The 21,506-nt window shown below is 38.9% G+C and overlaps 1 protein-coding gene across 1 annotated transcript in view; it reads right to left on the bottom strand.

The window, feature by feature from the left end:
- Nucleotides 1-20,666, bottom strand: part of PGGT-I (Prenyltransferase family protein) — a 320,784-nt gene extending 300,118 nt beyond the window's left edge. Inside the window, exons 1-2 of the mRNA XM_089445517.1 lie at nucleotides 20,586-20,666; nucleotides 20,043-20,356 (exon numbers count right to left, since the gene is read on the bottom strand). Coding sequence (XP_089301643.1) covers nucleotides 20,043-20,324 — 282 coding nt within the window. The 5' untranslated portion in view covers nucleotides 20,325-20,356; nucleotides 20,586-20,666. The remainder of the gene's footprint in view (nucleotides 1-20,042; nucleotides 20,357-20,585) is intronic.
- Between the last annotated feature and the right edge of the window lie 840 nt (nucleotides 20,667-21,506).

Below are 21,506 nucleotides of genomic sequence, written 5' to 3'. Positions count from 1 at the left end.
GACTCTATAGATTGTTGACTCCTCTCTCTCAAGCTTTGGTTCACATTGAAGTAAGCCCATGTGAACTTTGGCATAGAAGGTTTGGTCACCTTCACTACAAAATCTTACCAACTCTAAATTCAATGGTGAATGGCATCCGTGAACTCAAGGAGAATCATGGAGGAGTATGCAAGGAATGTGCATTCAGTAAAAATGTCAAGAGACCATTTGGAAGCAGTGCTTCAAAGGTCAAAAAGAATTCCAGATCTCATTCATTCTGATGTTTGTGGTCCTATGTCTACAAAGTCTCTTGGAGGTCATCTATATTATGTGACATTCATTGATGACCATTCAAGGAAAACGTTGGTTTATTTGTTGAAATACAAGGATGAAGTATTCAACAGATTTCAATAATTCAAAGCTGAAGTGGAGAACCTTATAGAAAGGAGAATAAAAATTTTAAGATCCGACAATGGAGGGGAATACACTTCAAAGGAAATCATAGCTTTCTTTAAGGAGGTTGGGATTAAGAAGGAGCTTATAGTCCCATACAATCCCGAACAAAATGGAGTTGCAAAACAAAAGAATGGATCTATTGAAGAAAGTGTAAGAGCCATGTTACATGATTAGGATTTGCCAAAATTTCTGTGGGGTGAAACAACAAACACTGTTGTATATATACAAAATCGAAGTCCTCACAGATCACTAGACAATGGGACTCCTAAAGAAGCTTTCACTGGGAAGAAACCAAGCATGGACCATCTCCGAATATTTGATTGTCCTGTCTATATTCACATTCCAAAGGATAAAAGAAAGAAGTTGGATCCTACAAGCATGAAGGGAATATTTGTTGGCTACAGTAATACTTCAAAGGCATATAGGATCTACATAAAGGAAGGACATTGAATAGAAGTAAGCCGAGATGTAATCTTTGATGAAAGTATTGCATTCAAGAAATCAAAGGACCTCCTGATGGACTCTGATGATGAAGAACTTCCAATATTTGAAGAAGAATGTACCAGGGAGGAAGAAGACTCAAATCATGAAGATGAAGGTCCCAGTGAACCTGTGCAACTTGTGATCATCCCTAAAAGCAGAAAGAGACCTAATTGGTTGAAATCTACTCTTCTAGATGTAGAAGGACATGGAGTGGCCAAAGGCACATTTAGGGAAAGTAAGAAGCCCAAAAGATATTCAGGGTATGCAGCCTATATGACAAAGTTAATAGAAATAGAACCATCCACCTTTGAAGAGATTGTCAAACATCAAGAATGGAAAGATGTCGTGAATGAAGAGTATCAATCAATAATGAAAACTGGAGTTTGGGAGATCGTGCCTAGGCTTGAAGACAAATCTGTCATAACTTCCAAATGGATCTACAAGATTAAACTTGCAGCAGATGGAAGTATTGATAAATATAAAGCAAGATTCGTGGCTAGGGGCTTCTCTCAACAGGACAGCATCGATTATGACAAGACATTGCACCTACTGCAAGGTATACAACTATAAGTTCGTTGGTCTCTTTGGCAACATCGATGGGATGGAACATCCATCAAATGGATGTCAAGACAATATTCCTTAATGGGATTATCGATGAAGAAGTTTATATAGAACAACCCTTGGGATTTGAAGTAAAAGATAGAAGACTTATGTTTGCAAGTTGAAGAAGGCATTATATGGCCTCAAGCAAGAACCAAGGGCATGGTATGCAAGGATGGATGCATACCTACAAAGATTGGGCTTCTCAGAGTTTTGTTGATCTGGATCTTTACATCAAGGTTGTGAAGGTTGAGCCCGTAATCATTCATCTATATGTGGATGATCTTCTCATGACAGGTGTGGAAGGTCGTATTCAAGAGTGTAAGAAGCAACTAGCAACAAAATTCGATATGAAGGATCTAGGGTTGATGCACTATTATTTGGGGTTGGAAGTTTGGCAAGGACCTGATGAGATTTATTTAGGTCAAAGAAAGTATGTGATTGAGATGCTGAAGAGGTTTGACATGATGGATTGCAAACCTATGACAACCCCTATGATCACAAACTTGAAAAGACTAAGAAGTTCTGAATCAAGCCCGGTGGATCCGACCAGGTATAGACAATTGATTGGCTCACTGATGTACTTGGTAAATACTCGACCAAACATTTGTTTTGCAGTGAATGTTCTCAGTCAGTTCCAAGTAGAGCCCAAGCATGATCATTGGATAGAAGCCAAGCACATATTGAGATATTTGCAAGGAACAATCCACTGCTGCCTGAAGTATGATAAGAGGAATGATTTCCACTTGATTGGATATACAAATTCTAACTAGGGAGGCAATGACATGAGAGAAGCACAACTGGAGGATGTTTTAGTTTGGGATCCTCCATGATCTCCTAGATGAGTAGAAAGCAAAAATCAATTGTTTTGAGTAGTGTTGAGGCTGAATATATTGCAGCTTGTGAAGTAAGCAGAGAATTTGTCTGGTTGAGAAAGTTGTTGTTCGACTTGTTTGAAGGACCGATGGACCCTATAGTGATACATTATGACAACACATGTAGTATAAATTTGTCTGAAGACCCAGTGTCTCATGGAAAGACAAAGCACATAAATAACAAGTATCACTATATTCAAAAGTTGGTGCAAGATGGAGTGTTGCAGCTACGGTATATCTCCACTGATGAATAGGTAGCTAACAACTTAACAAAATCTCTTCCTAATAAGAAGCTTGTGTATTTGAGAGACAAGCTTGGATTGGTTGATATATCCTCCCTGGTTGAGAGGGAGAGAGAGACACATCATTCTTATCTTCACTTCGTGAAGAATCTGGCATCTGATAATCTATGAGGATGAGGCAGGGCATCCAAGATAAGAGTAGTCGTAGAGGAAATTCCTTGAGGATGTGGTATTCCAAGATAGGAATTGTCTTGGAAGGACATACCCTGTGAACACCTAGGTGGGGTATGTGCCTTGAGAGACAATGATGATGGTGTCTATCAGTCATTGGTCTCGCCAGCATTGTGCTCTGATCTTGTGGAGAGATAGAGTTGTTAGTCAAGGCCTTGTTATGTGACAATGCTGGTTGGTTTGATGCAAAGAGATGGCTTACCAATCTGACTCTTCTTATGAGATCTCTTTAGTTTGAGAATGTCCATGTACCATTTATGAATGCCTCCATAGTTAAGAGGGAGCGTTGAAAAATATGTAACTAGGTTTGGGCTTCGTAAATATGAAATGTACTTTTGATTCTTGTATATTGTAAAATGAAATGAAAAATATTATTGTTATTTTTGTAGCATGGGTTTCATGCTCAAGGTCTTTAATTTTAGAGGTCAAGCACCCATTGAGTATTTCTAGGGCTTGTCCTAGGGTCAAGAAGTCAAAAGAGTCATTGTCATATGAAGAAGACCCCATCAGGCACATTGTAACTTGTAAAAAGAATTATTTTTGTATTTTAAAATGTCAAAATACCCTCCAAGACTAAGTCGGCCTAAACTAGGGCATTTCGTACACCTTGGAAGCCTATATATTATTATATAGGAGGTAACTTGACCTCCTATGGACATCATTCATCCTCTCATCATTCAAACAAAGGAGAAGAAGAAGAAGGCTAGCAAAGAAGGAAGAAGGACGAAGACAAGTTTTTGGGTTATTTTCTCTCTCTCTCTTCACACGTGCAAGAAAGGAGGCTAGGGTTTTGTTGCTGTAACATCAAACTTGGAGAAATCGCAGAAAGAAGGTCAAAGGAAGGTCTACTAGGTCATCCTCAAGCCCTAGAAGAAGAAGAAACTCAAGCGAAGGTCAAAGGAAGCCTTGGAAGCCCTAGATTTGCTCACACATGTGGAGGCAACAGCTATTGCAAAGGCCAAAAATTTCAGACCTGCAGTAGAGGCTGACATTTTGTAGCTAGGGGTCGAAGTTGTGTTGTTGGAAGAGATTTGACTGGGTTTGACTTGGGCAAGGAAAGCACATCATCAAGAAAGTCGACTTGGTCTTGGAAGGGTATTGGTCTTGGTCTAGAGGTCTTGGAAATCTATAAGAAGAGAAGAGATTTGTGGGTTTTCCTCTCAAGTGGAGAGGTTTTGGCCCTGGCTTGCAGCCTATATCCTGTGTTCCTGTATATTGTTGATCTTCTTGTTTTAGTAGTTGTTTGATGATAAGAATAACATATTAATAAGAGAATAAGATAATTAGTAAGAAAACGTAAAAAGACATCACAAGTAGTTATCAAGTTTAAGAGAAATCATCCTAACTATAGCCCTATAGATTTCTCAACACATCCATACCCACTACGGGGTTTTGAAGCCAGATCTCCTTTTTCTGTTACTTGTAGATGAATGCTACATTATAAGAAGTTAGAAATGTCACCAATAGAAGAATAATCAGTAGAGCATCGACCATTTAGTACACATATAACAACCACCATGTAGCAGTTGCAAACATATAAATACAGAATTTTAAACCAAATCACATTTATGAAATGAGATAGGCAATTCTGACCAAAGAGTTATAACAGGCATATAATGTTTACAAAATAGGCCACATGCCTAATTTGCAAAATACATATTACAAACTAAAAACAATAAACCAAGCAAAAGCCTATAACAAGTAAAGAAACGAAGAAAATGATAATTTTACTATTTACTGTTCTTTCCTCTTTCCACAAGCAACTTCTGCTCTGACTTCCCATGATTTAGGAATTGCTCCACCACAAATTGTCACATTTTACATTTCTTCACTTGTCATAGGATTTAGCTCAATGTAGTGCTCTTGCCACAAGCAACTTCTCTCTAACTTCCCATGATCTAGGAATGGCACCACCATGAGTTTCATGACTCCCATGCAGTTGTGGAGGTTGTGAAGTGGATATGTTAACACCTGACATGATCCCTCTCTCGAAGAGCCCCAAGTAGACAGCAAGGAATAAGTTCTCTAACTAATTCTAGGGACACATTCCCTAAAATATCAGATCAAAAACTCTGAAATCAGCAACAAACCAATCAGATCTGCACTCCAATCTCTCTGATCAGTGAATGAAAAACCTCAAAATATGTGATGTAAGTTGTCAAATTGGTGAGTAAAGATCTGAAATCTTTGAATAAATATTGCAAATCCACAATAAAGATGTCCTATAACAGCAAATACAACTCAGAAATCAACAAGATCTGCAACAAATTCACCAACTTCTTTGATCTGTAACAGTAAACTCAAAATTCTGCATGTAACTTCATCAAATCAACAAGCTAGGCACTCAAATAGGCAAGTGCAACATGCAGATCTCAGCAGTGATGCTCTTTAATAGTAGATAAAACATGATAACCAACAAGCAGGTGAGTATTTTTCTCTTTCAAGTCTTGATGACAATGGCCACTGCCTTTGTTCTTGGGCAATGGAGTCAACTGATGGAAGAAGAAAGAGAGAGACTGGAAAGAAAGATTCAGCAAGGAAAAGACAATATGAATCTTGTTGACAAGTATCTCAGAAGATACAAGAAAAACTCATGAAGGCATACCATGTGCATAAATCTTCACAGCAACCCACAACAACAAGAGAATTGTGTATCACTACAAAGCCATAGATCCATCTGTTGAGCATGATGACAAAGAGTCATGAAGGACCAACATTGTCACAACCTTAACTCCCTTTTGTGCTTTACCTTTAGAAGACAATGCCTGTGAAAGAAGATGACAGAGAAAAAAACCTTTGTACTCTATGTTGGAGCTCATACAATAAGAATCTGAGACAAGGAAGAAGGAGAAGATGGGAGTGGAAGCACAAGAGGAGCAAACAAGAGAGCCTAAAGGAGAAATCACCAAGCCAAAGGATGCCTCCCAAGCTACCAAACCCCTCTTTTATAGATGAACTCTTGATCTAAGATTAAAAAAAAAATCTGAAAAAATCAACTACAATGCATGCCTCTATCCTCATCTAGAGCATCTCCTTCATATTGAGTTTAAAAATGCTGCATGTGAAACAAGAGTGCTTATTTGTCTTCAATAATTCTCGAACATGCCAATATTATCATCCAAAGAGTGTGCCCTTCATGCTGAGAATAGAAATAGGAGGAACAGCTCACATGCATGCTTATTTTATCCACAAAAGATTTCCTCAACTGCTGTCAAATCAGCACTTTAAGATGCTGATTTTATCCACGATAGGAGCGCCTATTTTGTTGAGAATAGGCAACAAGATAAAATGCCAAAAGGAACCCAAAGACATGCTAAAATCAGTGCCCAAGTGCACGCCAATATAGAGTTGAAAAACAAGTAAAAAAAAGAGGCTAAATTAGTCTCGCAAACAGTGCCTATCCTCATGCTACGTGAACATGCAAAAACAGGAGCCTTCTCTAGGGAAAAGTGCCAAAAAATTCTCTCAAGTGAAGAGTCTATCCTCATGCAAGATCACCAGTAGATAATGTCAAAAATATCCTCTAGCGGAGCACTGAAGTTGGCCAAAATGTAACTGAAATATGAATGGATAAGCATAAGATGCAAAGCACCATCCTTGGCCATAAATAGAAACAATCCTACCACCCAAAAAAAATACCTGGAATGAGATCAAGCGGGACATTCCTCTTCTATCGAAAATAGAAACTCTTAGATGCCAAAAATAGGATGAGTCCTCCTCAAGTGGGCACCCTCTTCTTGCTAAAAATAAACGCTAATCCAACTGCATGAGACAGATGTGGAAGCCTAAAATAATGCCCATCTCAATCTAAAAGCTTCATGCACAACGCTCATGCAGTTAAACTAATATATGCACAACACCAGAAATAGAAAAAAGATACTCACACACAAGAAAAACACAAGAGAACAAGTATGCAAGTATGACACAAGATTGTCATAACTGTACGCATATTTAAAGTTTGTAAAACTCATTTGTATTACCATGTATAAAGTATAAAATTGTGGGGACAGTTATCAAAGTTGACCAAGTCTCCAATAAAATACAATAAAGTAGGTGAGTGGTCAATTTAGACTAAACCACCCAAAAAGAGAGAGGGATAAAATGTTGCAAATAGTCAGAGGGGGAAATCAGTGTTTCATTATTTTTAACTATTTTTATCTTTTAAAATTTTTTATGCGCATAAATCATGAAACATAGATCTTTACATAAGAAACGCTTATAAAAAATTTCTTTGTAAATATTTTGTAAACTTCTTTGTACAAAGCACCAACTTACAAATTTCGTAGGCACCAACCTATAGAAGATTTCATTCCCGTAGTTGAGTACCAACTCAGCAAATGTAAGCACCAACCTACAGGAGACACCAATCCCCCCCAGCTGGGCACCAACACAGCAAACTCTAGGCACCAACCAACATTGTCAAGTTGTTCCTTGGATTTGTCATCAATAACTTTTGGTCCTCAACAAATTCTTCAGTGAGTTGTCATCTAACCATGCAACCCTCAGGTTTGCGCCTTCAAGCTTGATCACAGCCACTTGACCTGTACACCTTAACTTTCTGCTCTTCAACTAGGCTTCTTGCATGTTAGTTCTCTATATTTGATCAAAAAGAGGTATGCCCATCTTGCACTTCAACCTCCTCAACTCTTGTTGTTCATTGTACAACTGCCATTGCTTAGGCTTTTTATATGTTCAAAGAGAAGGTCTGCCCACCTGGCAGCTTGTACTTAGCATTGTAGATTAGGGCTTTTAAACACACTTGGAACCAAACAAGCCTTTACAACGTTGAAGGTATGCTTCCTCTGCACTAAACACTCACCTTAAGAAGTGTTGAAGAATCTAGGGCAATTAGATTAATAAGATTCTTCTCGCCATGATAACTATTTGTGAGGTACTTTTAATTTTTCTTATTAGCACAATCTTTGCTTGTTAATATTAGAGTGTGTCTTCTTAGTTCATCAAATAGTTACCAAAACAAAAGAGACAAGAACACAAGATGTTGGTTTTCTGCCAGGGCCAAAACCTCTCACTCTTTGAGAGGAAAACCCGCACAAAATTCTTCTTATAGAGATTCCAATTGACGAATACCAAGACCATGACCCTTGACCTATTAGGCCACTCCAAGACCAAGACACCAATCCTCTTCTTTGTCACTGCTAAGATCATCATCTCTGCTACTGAAGACATCACTGCTGCTACACCAAGGTCATCACTATTACAGTTGCACCATTGCTACACCTTCACTGAGATCATTGTTGCACCTTTACTGAGATCATTGTTGCTCCTTCACTGAGACCTTCACCATAACAACAAGATCTCTATACTGAGATATGTATATATATATATATATATATATGAGAGCTGCACTGAGATCTTCATCATGATCATGACCTTGAAACTACGTCTTCATCAAGATCATGACTGAGATCATGATTACCACTATTCTGAGATCATGACTGCGTTCAGAATGCATGCCAAGACAGAGTGTGTCACTGTTGGATCACTGAGATCCTTCTCATCACAACTATGCCGAGACTGTGACTGTGTCTAGAGAGTATGTCGAGAGTGTATTACTGAGAGATCACCTAGATCTTCTTCATCACAAGTATGTCGAGACTGTGACTGCGTCTAGTATGTCGAGACAATGATCACCAAGGTTGTGAGGAGGCTGAAAACTACAGTTGCAGTGCAGTAGCACGATGCAGCATGATAAGAGGGGATCCAGTGCAGATGCAGTGCTGGGAGGATGGACCAGCAGCAGCACGGATGCAGAGGGAGTTGTCGTACGGATGCAGCACAGGCAGTGGCAGGGCCATGGGCAGTAGTACAAGATGCAGTAGTGCAAAGGATGTTGGGTGAGGAGGCCTAGCATCAACACAGGGACCGATGTCGGATAATCAATGTGATGCTCAATGAGGAGTATTACTAGAGCACAGTCCTCGCTAAGAGGGAGTGTCAATTTGGGGTAGCATCGGATGTGCTCTAGCCATGAAAATTGGTGGAGAGGCTAAAGCACATGAGATCTCCAAGACCGATAAATGGTTTGGACGGATTGTACCCGGTTTGGGAGATATTAAAATAATTAATATTTTTAATGGAGTTCCTAAGTCTAAACTTAGGAAAAATAAAATATTAATGGGTATTAATATAAAACTGCGCTAGAAGGTTCCAAAAGTCATGGATCAAGCCAAATCTAATCTTAGCTGTTGATTAGAGATTAACACTCAGTCGTTGATGGACCAACGAGAAAAGTATAAGAAGAGGCTTGAGGGTCAGTTGGAGAATACACTAGAGTGATCAGTCATTCGATTTGCTAGAGCAGGGTTGCTAAGCAAAGTCGAATCAGTGATCAACAGCGAGGGGCAGTGAGTACTGGGCAGAGAGGCAGAGACAGTGCCAAGAGACCAGCACAAAAGTAGTGAGCGAGAGGCAGCAGCCAGAGCAGGCCACGTAGAGCCCAGCAGAGACAACGCAGAGGCCAGAGGGACTGCGTCATTCACGCAGAGGCTAAGTTGCACGAAACGAGGAAACGGAAACGAGTTTCCGAAACGGAAGCGATACGAAACGCGACCTCCCCAAATTTTGGAAACGGGGAAACGCGAATATAGATATATATGAAAAATATTTAAAAATATTCGCTGAAACGACTTACTGAATAGTGTGATGAGAGAATGAGACAAACTGCTCTTTTATAACTTTAGAATAGGTTTCTAGAACATCCTGGAAACCCTAAAAAAAATTTAAAAAAAAATAATAATAATAATAATTAAAAAACCACTGTTTTTTTGGGGAAATGTGGCTCGTACGGCCTGGAAACGCGTTTCCGGCCGTACGGCCACGTTTCCGTTTCGGGAAATGTGGTCGTACGGCCGGAAACATGTTTCCAGGCCATACGGTACGGGGAAACGCGTTTCGTTTCGTTTCCCCTGGGGAAATGACCCCTAGGGCCACGTTTCCTGCAACTTAGCGCAGAGGGCTGCAAGAGTGACGCAGAGGGTCCCAAAGGCTGCGCAGTGCCTTAGAGGGCTGACACAGAGAGGTTTGAGGCTGACGCAGAGGCCAGAAGGGCCAGCGCAAAGCTTCAGTTGTGTTGGAGAGGGTTTCGTGGGACAGGTTTTCTGAATACCTGTTTCCGAAAAGAGAGGCATTGCTGCCAGATATTTTTCTCTGTCGGGTGAGCCAATTTGGCACCCAGTTGTACTCAAGGAAATTCTGCATAATAATATAACCCTCTGAATAGCTGCACCGGTTTTCTCGCATTGGGTTTTTCCGGGGACATTGGTCCAAAATAACGATGTCAGTTGTGTGCTTGTTTTCTTTCAGTTGATGATCTGTAGATGTTGTGACTGTATTGTGTTTATTTCGGTATTTAATGTATTAAATAACTTGTTCGATTTTTAAAAAGTAGAAGAAATAAACCAACAGAATACAGATTAATTTTCTAACGGATAGACTTAGAAAATTCAACACATGGGTCCACACTCCTGTATGGCATCATCGATGTGAAGGACTTGCTCTCATTACTGTGATTGTATATACTACAGTCGATGAATTCCTTGACTTCACTTTAGCATTGCATTCCAGATCTTGGCACAAGTCTTGCATCTCCCTTATGGCACACGACCCGCATAGCATTGATCTCGCTCAGCCATAATAAAATTGGTCTTGCTTTATATCTCTCGCTCAATGGCATTACTCTCAAATCTTCAAATGTATTTCCTCTGAGGTATTTCACAATGGTTATAACTCTACACTCACATCACTACATTATGGGTATGGTCCATAACTACCCCTGAGACTCATGCTACATGTCCTCTCTCTATATATATATGACCTCGCATGGTATTACAGTTTGATGTTTGAGTTTAATGGCTTGCATATCATCCTAGTTTGTTTGGTATGGCTCTTGCACATTGACATGACATCGTTTCTGGCATCATTACAGTTTGTATGATACGACATCATTACAATTGGTATGACATATTACAGTTTACAATTGGCATCGTATGTCATTGCTCCCCTGCAATCATGAAGGCATCGGCTCTCTGCCAAATATATATATATATATATGGTTGTATGTCATGTTCCTTTGCACAGTTTGTATGGTATCTCTTGCATGGTTCATTCACAGTTCATGATAATGTATTCATGACATATACCTATGTCATATGATCTCATTATAATGGTGTATGGCACCCTGATTAACTCTCAATATGGGCATCAACCTATAATATTGTCTTTCTGTGTTATATGGATCAGTTTAATAGTATATGCATTGATCATGTGTGTTCAATATTTGTGGGCAGTGATCAATATATATGGAAAGTGACCTCTTGGAACTATGAAGATTGATTGTAATCTTATATATAGGAGAAACGTTGCACTCTCAGTATGAGTAATATGACAACAACTCTGTAGAAGTCAGTTTACAATCGAAGTTGTGAACTGACTTGAGTTAGTTCTAGGTAGCATTATGTAATTGATATTGAAAGTTTGGCATCTCATTATAGACGTACTTTGTATCTCAGCTGAACAATTGATGATCATCTCATTAAAGAAGAAGAATTGTTTCCGGGTTTTCCCCCTTATGGGGATTTGCCCTAGTCTCCGACCAATTCTGGTGTCTCTATGTGTGCTTGCTTTTCTTCTATTTGTTCCTTCTACTATTCCACTGCATTACTGATGATATTGTTCTTTCTACATAATTGCATATGATGTAATAATGTTATAATGTGGTGGCGTGAATTTAATGTGTAAATGATGTAATGCAATTATCAAAGCAAAGGACAATATAGCCCTAAGAGACCAGAGTTGGGCTAAAGAAAAGTCATGGATATCACCCCTATGAAGACATTGTTGATGAATGCAAGCAAAGATGATGGAGACCTAAAAGAATGTTAGGTTTTGAAGGAACCCCTAGGCACCCTTGCTAAAAGGAGTTAGGGTTTGGTACATAACATGAAGCTAGGGTTTGAAAGAAACCCTTTAAGTATGTCTGGATATGATCAAGTTTGAAATTGTAGGATCCAAGCTCGCACATTATGAAGAAAAGATTGTGTCTATGGTTGCAGGATAGGAAACCCTGACCTGAATTTGATCTGTCTATTAGACTTATCTCTTGGATATTGTTTGGTTAGTTTTGTTGGATAGACTCTCGAAGATTCAGTATAACCCTAGATGGGCTAGTCTTATTTGGGTCTAACAGCTACTGAAGACGATTGAAAGCAACACTGTCATATGGATGATGGACAGTAATGATTCTTGAAGGCTAGTTCAAGAGGGAGTTGATCACCTCTTGTTAAAGACAACTACCCTCTAAATTTACGTTGTTTCGTTATGACATTGCTCTTGTTTTGACTTATCATTATTGCTTATCCTTCTTGCATGTTTTCACTTCTAACTTCCTGATGAAGATATGATAAGCAGATCCTTCTTGAGGATCATTTGGATGTTGAATGATGCAGGAAAGGAAAGCTAGTACCAGAAAAGAAAAGCTAGTGTTGGACGAAGCTGGTGCAGGAAAAGGAAGTTGGAGCAGATATGCAAGTTGACAGAGCATCTACAATATGTAAGTGTTACAGTTGCCAATGGCATATAAGTGCTATAGTTGTTAAAGGAATCTGTATATTACAAGGTATGTATAAATATCGTTTCAACATTATGATTTAGCTACAAAGTTGGATGGCAAGTCGAACCTTGGGGTATGACAAGAATATCATCCTCATAATTGAATTGACTTATGCTTGCCTATTGCATACATATGTAAGTGAGTTTGATTCCGGTACATGTGATATACTAGTAACAGTTAATATGGTCTCTCTGATGTTTGACAAGCATCTAACCTATCGTATCATGATTTTGTTTAAGGTAAAAGAAAGACTAGAAACATTGACTTTAATATACAATAACATAATATTGTTGATAGTATGGTAACCCTAATGGCAATAGATAATCGTAAGATTGATACCCAGGATCTTCTGGCTATCTTCTTCTTAACTTTGATAAATTTTTGATAACTTGATGACTTAATAACATAGCGAATTTGGCAATGTAACAAATGGATGCCTTGACTTGATGAATTTAGTACTTTAATGAAAAATGTTTGTATTATGTGATAAAAAATTGATGTTGTGATTGTGATCCTTGAAGTATGAAGATACACTAGTCAGTTGCCCTAATTACACTAACCCTTGATGAATGGTTGATGACATATTCATATGAGATAGTGAAACAGTTGATGGTGACTTGTCATGACTATATATGAGAACCTAATATAGTTTAACTCTGTGATCTAACAATTTTGTTGATGAAAAATAGTAATAGGTAAGACAAGTTGATGTCTTCATTAATGATGTTTGAAGAGGTTTCCTATTCAGAGGGAGAAGCCCTTGATAAGATCCCAACACTTATTATTATCTATGGTGGATAACTATGATTGCAGAATGAAACAAATCTTTTGGACATGAATTGATGAACATTTGATGTTGTTAAAGATGTCTTTGCTTATTATTTTTTTATGAGTTAACAATTCCTTGATGACAGAACTGGTTTATCCCATGCAGCACCAGGATCCACCTCTCGTATAGAAGCATGTATATGGCATTAATGGATTATTGTTATTGGATTTGAGGGATCCTTGTATTCACTTTGAGTTAGACAGAGTCTGACCATATATAGCTGGAACAAACATATCTTCATGGATTGAAAGAATATTACTTAAGCTTGTGATTGATGCCTCCTTGCATGAGAGGGGGGAAAGGATGAATATGGGATTCTTTTCTTTATGACATGTATTTGTTCTAATATAATATTTGACTTGATGTCCTGCATAAACAGGAAAACAGAGGATTGTTCCTCGAAGTACTGCATAAGGCAGTGTGGTTGAACTTTTCCTAAGTCGATACCAGATATGAGAGCACTCTATCTTCAGAGAGCAACTTGGATTGATGGATGTGACCCTCCTAGGTAAGGGTTCGGGCTGATCAAGAACACTAAGCATCACTCTTCCCCCCTAGTTGAGCTTCCAGGGCAAGGAATGGAGTTGGTGGGCTCATGGGGATGAAGGACCTTTGACCGATAGGGTGTATAGAGATTTGGGATCTCCTCTAGTCAAAGTATGCCCCAGTTCGCGTCCTGCCCACTTTGTGGGATAACCTCCTCATCTAGCCAATGGGATGAGGGACTTGGGATATAGTGTAATCCCTACCCCTTGCAGTAGGTAAATCTCGCCCAAGTCGATGGATGCAGGTGTACCATCTGACTCTCAAGGGTCAAGATGGGAAGATCATGGACAATAGGGGAGAGTGTGATCTTTACCTTCGATAACTTGATCTCACCTATTGTCGGGGACTTTGGGATAGAGTGTGATCCCTACGCATGGGGTAGGTCTGATCTCGCCCACTGTCTTTAGATATAGGGTGGACGTAGAGAGCTCCTATGGTGATTCTTCTTCTTTATATTCAAAAGTGTTAAGCGCGAGACAAGCAGTGGTGTAGGCGCATTCCTTACCTCTCACAGTAAGTGCCATCCCTCCTATTATTTGTGGCTCCCCGATGGCGATGATCACGAGTGGTAGCAGTGGCTCCCCGCGGCAATGATCCCAGTGGCTCCTTGCTAGCAATTGTTCTGAGTGGTAGCAGAATCTCCCCGATGATGATTTTTATGAGCAGTTGGTTTCTTAGCCCCCTTGGCTAAGCACGTGCAGTTTCTTAGCCTCCTGGCTTAGCAGATTCTTGGTATTAGATTCAAGGTGGTAGTCGGAGATCCCCTACAGTGATATTTCTTCCTTAGATTCGAAATTGCTCAACAATTAGAGATGAGCAAAGATGAATGAGACAAGATATGACTTGATGATGATGACGATCCTATTTCAGATGACTGTATTGATTACTGGATGTAGGGTGGAAATCAGATGCTCCCTTATGATGTTGATGTGGGTTGAGATGGACTCTCCTATGATAATTCTCCTTCTTCTTCTATTTGATCGAGATTGTTCAGTTGATGAACAAAGGTCAAGGTATGATGAGATGGATATTTTGTTGATATAGCTAAGTCGGAGGTCACGTGATTTGCCCTGAAGATTAGTAGGGCTTGAGGACTGATCTCCCATACCATTGGTTATGGATTCCTCCTCTTTTTATGAGATGACACAAGACCAGATATGATGATTATGTAGTTGCCTGCCTTCTCATATCGGGACATGTTAACCAACATGAGTTTGATCTGAAAAGGAGTCGAGCAGAACATAAATGAAATGAGGCTTTTGATGTTGATAGAAATTTCTCCCTAACTGAGAGGGAGTGTTAAATTGGGTAGCATCAAGACAAATTTCCCCTAAGGGAAACCCTAAGCCCCATATGAAGCCCATCATGCCCCTGATTATTTACTATGTGTGGGCGTGACTAATTTTATTTGAGCAAGTAATTATTAAAATATCGTTTTTAAGTTAAATTCAAATTAAAATGTTCCCCTCTTAAAAACCCTACACTGACTCCTCTATTGAAAAATGACTCCCACATAAGTATATAAGTCTATGGTATGGCTCATTACAAAATAGCACTAGCATATCAATTATATCGTTGTGAATCGATTACAGTTCTATGGGATCGCAATTTTGGAGGCTTGCTCAAAAAAAATTGAGGCATGGATTTGTACATTGATATGTTCATATCTATCATGGGTCTACACTCCTGTATGGCATCATCTTTGTGAAGGACGCGCATATACAATGACTTGCTCTCATTACCATGACCGTATATGCTACAGTCGATGAATTTCTCGCCTTCACTTTAGCATTGCATTCCAGATCTCGGCATAGGTCTTGCATCTCCCTTATAACACACAATTCGCATAGCATTGATCTCGCTCAGCCATAATAAAATTGGTCTCGTTTTATATCTTTCACTCAATCGCATTACTCATAGATTTTCAGATGTATTTCCTCTGAGGTATTTCGCAAGGATTATAACTCTCCACTCGCATCACTACAGTATGGGTATGGTCCAAAACTACCCCCGAGACTATATATGTCCTCGCATGGTATTATAGTTTGATGTTTCAATTTAATGACTCGCATATCATCCCAGTTTGTTTGATATGGCTTTCACACATTGACATGGTATTGTTTTTGGCATCATTACAGTTTGTATGATACAACATCATTACAATTGGTATGACATATTACAGTTTACAATTGGCATTGTATGTCATTACTCCCCTACGATCATGAAGGCATCGGCTCTCTACTATATATATGTGTGTGTGTGTGTCATGATCCTTTGCATAGCTTGTATGGTATCTCTTGCATGGTTCATTCATAGTTCATGATAATGTATTCATGACATATACCTATGTCATATAATCTCATTGTAATGGTGTATGTACTATAGCATCCTGATTAACTCTCGGTATGGGCATCAACCTATAATATTGTCTTTTTGCATTATATGGATCAGTGGTATAGTATATGCATTGATCAAGTGTGTTCAGTATATGGGGGCAGTGATCATTATAAATGGAAAGAGCCCTATTGGAACTATGAAGATTGATTGTAATCTTATATATTGGAGGAACGTTGCACTTACGGTATGAGTATTATGACAGCAACTCTCTAGAAGTCAGTTCACAATCGAAGTTGTGAACATACTTGAGTTAGTCCTAGATAGCATTATGTAATTGATATTGAAAGTTTGGCATCTCATTAAGGACGTCCTTTGTATCTCAACTGAACAATTGATGATCATCTAATAGAAGAAGAAGAATTGTTTCCAGGTTTTCCCCCTTGTGGGGTTTTGCAATGTGTGCTTGCTTTTCTTCTATTTGTTCCTTCTATTGTTTTGTTGCATTACTGATGATATTGTTCTTTCTACATAATTGTATATGACATAATAATGTTATAATGTGGTGGGGTGAATTTAATGTGTAAATGATGTAATGCATTATCAAAGCAAAGGACAATATAGCCCTAAGAGAAAATTAACAGAGCCCATTGTCACATATTTTTCAAGGTTCACTTAGGTACGAGATGAACTGGGTGGTGTGGGCGTGATTGTATCTGATCATGACCTTGTGATTTTTGCCTTACTTGGACTTCACAAGTCTTGGCAGGGCTTCTAGGATGTTGTCAGTGGGAGAGATAATTTTCCCAATTGGGAAAGGCTTTGCACTGACTGCGTTTACGAAGAGATCCGAAGAGGGACTAGAGATAGTAGACCGGTTACAACAGTGGACGAGCAGAACCTTGCCCTGCCAGGCAAGGCCAAGGGAAAGAAGGGCCAAGGAGAGGTCGAGTCCAGTCAAAAGGGCAAGAAGAAGGATCTAAGCAAGATCAAGTTCTTCCATTGCCATGAGTTTGGACACTATGCCACTAAGTGTCCTAAGCGGAAGAAGGAGTCCAGTAAGGATCATGTAGCTACATCAATGGAGGTAGATGCATTTTCTGCCCAGTTCGAGAAAGATTTCTCATTGATTGCTTGCATGGCAAGCTCAGCAAATAGCAATATATGGTATATTGATTCAAGAACATCCTTCCACATGACCGAGAACAAGAAGAATTTCAGCCACCTAAAAGAGAAGGACATGCAGTTTCAGATTGAGCTAGGAGATGATGGTCAGTATGCAACTAAAGGAGTTGGTATTGTCAATTTTCAGAGGGAATCAGGTAATCCTCTTCATCTCAAAGATGTTCTCTAGGTTCCAAGATTGAGGCAGAATCTTGTTTCAGTAGCTGGCCTTGAGGACAAGGGATATGATATCATCTTCAGCAGAGGTAAGGCGTACCTCCAGCACTTAGTTGTTGGATGTAAGATGCAGATAGGTGTGAGAGTGAAGAATCCCTACAAGTTGCAGGTAGAGACAAATCCAACCTTGAGCCGCAAGGCAGAGAGAGCTCAGAGTAGAGAACTGGTGGTTGAGCGAGAGTAGGATAGAGCTCTCAAGATGGAGCCTCAACCAGTGTCTTGGTTTGAGTCTAAGCTAGTTGGCAATTGGGCTAACCAACAGGGTGATGAGGAGCATAGCCCAGGGCAAGTGGAGGCAGCCACTCAATCAAAGACTCTTGGTATAGGGAGAGTTCAAGCCAAGTGGGTAAAGGATTTGGTTAAGGGAGATCATAAGAGAGTTGAATCTTCCAATATCACTTCCAGCCGAAGGAAGCAGCCACAGAGGTATACAGGGTACATAGCACCAGTGATGGACTCGTAGAACTTGGTAGGAAAGAACAAGTCTTTAGATCAAGCTTTGCAGAGGAAAGCAAGGAAGTCTTCTAGTTCAGAAGGAGCAATTGCAACAACGAAGAACATGGTAGTGTTGGAGATAGATCCAAGTGGATGAGGTTCTTCCAGAAGCACCTTCCCCACTAAGAGGGAGTGTTGAAAATAGTAGCGAGAAAGGTCCTTTGACTTGTGCCTTAGTCAAAGAGACCAAGAAGCGGTTTTCCTTAGCATGCATGAGTTCCTAAAAAATAGGGCGAGTTCCTGTAAGTTAGGATAGTTCATGAAGCAGTTTAACTAATATGCGGGAGTGGAAGGCTCAGTTTGTTGTCTTTTAGTACGAGTTTGATTGGGAGAAGGACGAGTGATTGAGTCTCAAGTTCTAAATTGAGATGAGACGAGTTACAAGAGTCAATTTGACTCAGTTAACTCATCAATCACAAGTCAACTTCCTAAAATACAACTTGCCAGATTTAGCCTATGTGAATTACTTATAAGGAGGACGAAGGCACCATTGCACATCATTGTTTTGTGAACACGAGTTGGTGAGACGAAGCAATAGAGAGCACAGGTTAGTGTGTGTGATCTTGTAAGAGGAAGAACGTGCAAGAAAATTCAAGAAAATCTTGTGCGCAGATTTGAGGAGGAATTTCCCTTGGGATTTGCGCAAGGATTTAGGGAGAATTCCCTAAATAATAGGAGCAGCCTATGCGCATAGAAATAGGGAGGCAGGATCAGGCTACTTGCAGGTGTTTCAAGCCTAGTTTAGGCAGGGAGAACCATTGTGTTTTCTGTTGAGACAATATTGTATTGTAAGAGATCTATTGCTCATTCTTCTATCAATAAAATTCTCAAACAAGCAAAGGGTTTTCCCAGTTGGGTTCCCTATAAATTTTTGTGTCTTGATTATTGAGTGACTGTGTTTATTTCTGTTCCTATTCCACTGCAAACAAGTAGAGAAAATATGTGTCCTAATGGATAAAGAATTAAAGAAAACAGAAACAAGGGAACCAAAATTACAAAACACCAAGAAAAAAAAAAAAACTAGCTTTCAGATTGTTCATTAAAGCAGTTGCAGATTTTCATGGATTTTCTACAAGCCCTAAAAATATTGGGCATTTTTTTGCCCCCCTACTTTTTTCTACTCCTCTGTAGGAGCAACAGTTTTGTTGGGTCGAATTCTTTACCAGATGAATTTTGATCTGTCAAAAGTGGAGGTACAAACAGCTTCCGTAATCCATAGTACCGCTTCTATCTCAGTAAAGCATATCCCAAACCATTGTTATGCTCAAGTAAGGTATGACAGCTTACCAGTTAATTACGTTGTGTGATTCAATAACCCAAGATAGGGATTTTCTCATCTGCTAAGGTGGGGGGAGCAATCTGACTTCATTGGGCGGCAAGTGGAAGTTTGCTAGGGTTTACCTACAATGTCACAACAGTTTTCACCGTCATCCTAAATGAAGAAGTCAATATTTAGGTATATAGAAAGCACTATACTTATATGGCCTTTATGTGCTGGATAGATATAACCTTGCATGAAAAAAAAACATGTACAAGCAGTAGCACAGTAGAACTCAAAGCTATTAAGATCCCTTGAGTCCTTCATGTTGTAGGAGCTAGCATGATACAAACAAGGACGACGGCACAGAATAACAGAAATCATCTCGCAGTTTCAACATCCACCCAACGGGGAAATGAGTGATTAAGGTCAGTGCAGGCTATGATGCCATGCAAACACCAGAATTAAGTTTCAAAGATCCTCCCAAGTGGGAAATGGAGGGTAAGGTCAATGCTGACTATATTACAACAAAACTACCAAAAACATGTTTCCAACATATACTCAACCGGGGAAATGAGTGAATAAGGTCAATGCTGCCCACAATTGAATGCAAATAACAAAATTTACGAGGTAGGTATAACAAGAATATAGCCAATTCTGGAGTAAAAGGAATAATGGATAGCACCTGATCGAGAGCATTGAGGATATCCAGGGCCGAAACAACGAAGTATGCGAGAGTGAGACGATGACTGTCCTGTCCCTGGTACTCAGATGGCACCTCCTCCAGCATTGAAAGAAGGGATTTCACGTGCAGATCTCTTTTAAACGATCCCATCCTCAAACACTTTTTGATCCCAATAATAAGAATTGAAGAATGAAATGTGCGGAGAACACAATTGAACGACTTGCTTTCTGAATTCTCGATCTCTGTGATTGGAACGGACCTCTTGAAGTGGGATTTGGGCATTTAACGAATTATGTTATGCCATGTTGCCGGTTCTGAACTTTACCACGCTTGCTTTTGGTGAGATCAAAGAGAGCTCAAACCTCTAATTCTATCTAATTATTTCCAGTGTTCTTTCTTATTTTTCTTAATTTATTGAAAACTATGAAAATTCTTTGAAGAAGTGGAAATTGAAAATTGATTTACCGAGGAACAAATGAAAAAGAATTTAAACCCATCACGTTTAAGAGATGGTCAAAAGCTGTTTTTGAATCTTAAACCAACCTTTTAAGAGTTGAAATCCCATTTAATTTTTTACAGTGGAATCTGCGACAGCCCCAGACAGAGATTTCCAATAAAAAGTTCAGCCTTGATTTTATAGCCGTAGTCTTTAACGCGACTTTTTGAAAGTCTTTTCGGCGATTTTTTCCGGTGAAAATCCGGCAGTAATTTATTGAAATCGAAGTTTGATAACTAGTTTCTGCACAATGAAAGCGTCCCAGGGGTTTTTCAGGGTGCTGAATCCGAATATGCAGTTAAAAAACCATTTTAACTGCAACAAATCATGATTTCATCTCAATTTCTTCCGCCGGATTCCGTCACCGGAATCTCAAAAAGTCGCATTATAGACAACTCCGATTTTATATATTACAAAATTAATTAAATTATTTGTGTGGATTTAACCAGTTTCAATCTTTGACAGTACTAAATAATAATAAAAAAATGAAAAACATTAACTCATCAAGGCTATCTTCTTTGACCATTTAATATGAATATTTAATGATATTTATGGTTAAAATCAAATTTTTAATTTTTATGTGAATATTTAATGATATTTTTTTTCCCGTAGATAGAATTTGTGGAGCTATGCAGTGTGGATTGAACCAGTTTCAATCCTTTGCTATAATCGGTAAAATTATACAGTATTAAATAATAATATTATAATGAAAAACATTAACTCATCACATCCATCTTTTTTTATTATTTAATATGAATATTTACTGATATTTATGGTTAAAATCAAATTTTTATGCAAATATTTAATAATATTTTTTCTTTTAGATAGAATTTGTGGAGCTATGCAATAGTATAAATTTATCTTAATTAAAGATAGAGTAAGAACTAAGGGATCAAAATTTTTGAGGTGCAAACCTTTTATATATTGTTGAACTTAAATGATTTACACCTCCAAAGATTGTATCCCTT

Source organism: Pinus tabuliformis, chromosome 9 (assembly GCF_031772625.1).
Source record: "Pinus tabuliformis cultivar Carrire ecotype Pingquan chromosome 9, CPIR1, whole genome shotgun sequence".
NCBI lineage: Eukaryota > Viridiplantae > Streptophyta > Pinopsida > Pinales > Pinaceae > Pinus > Pinus tabuliformis.
This window is presented reverse-complemented; position numbering and strand designations above follow the sequence as displayed.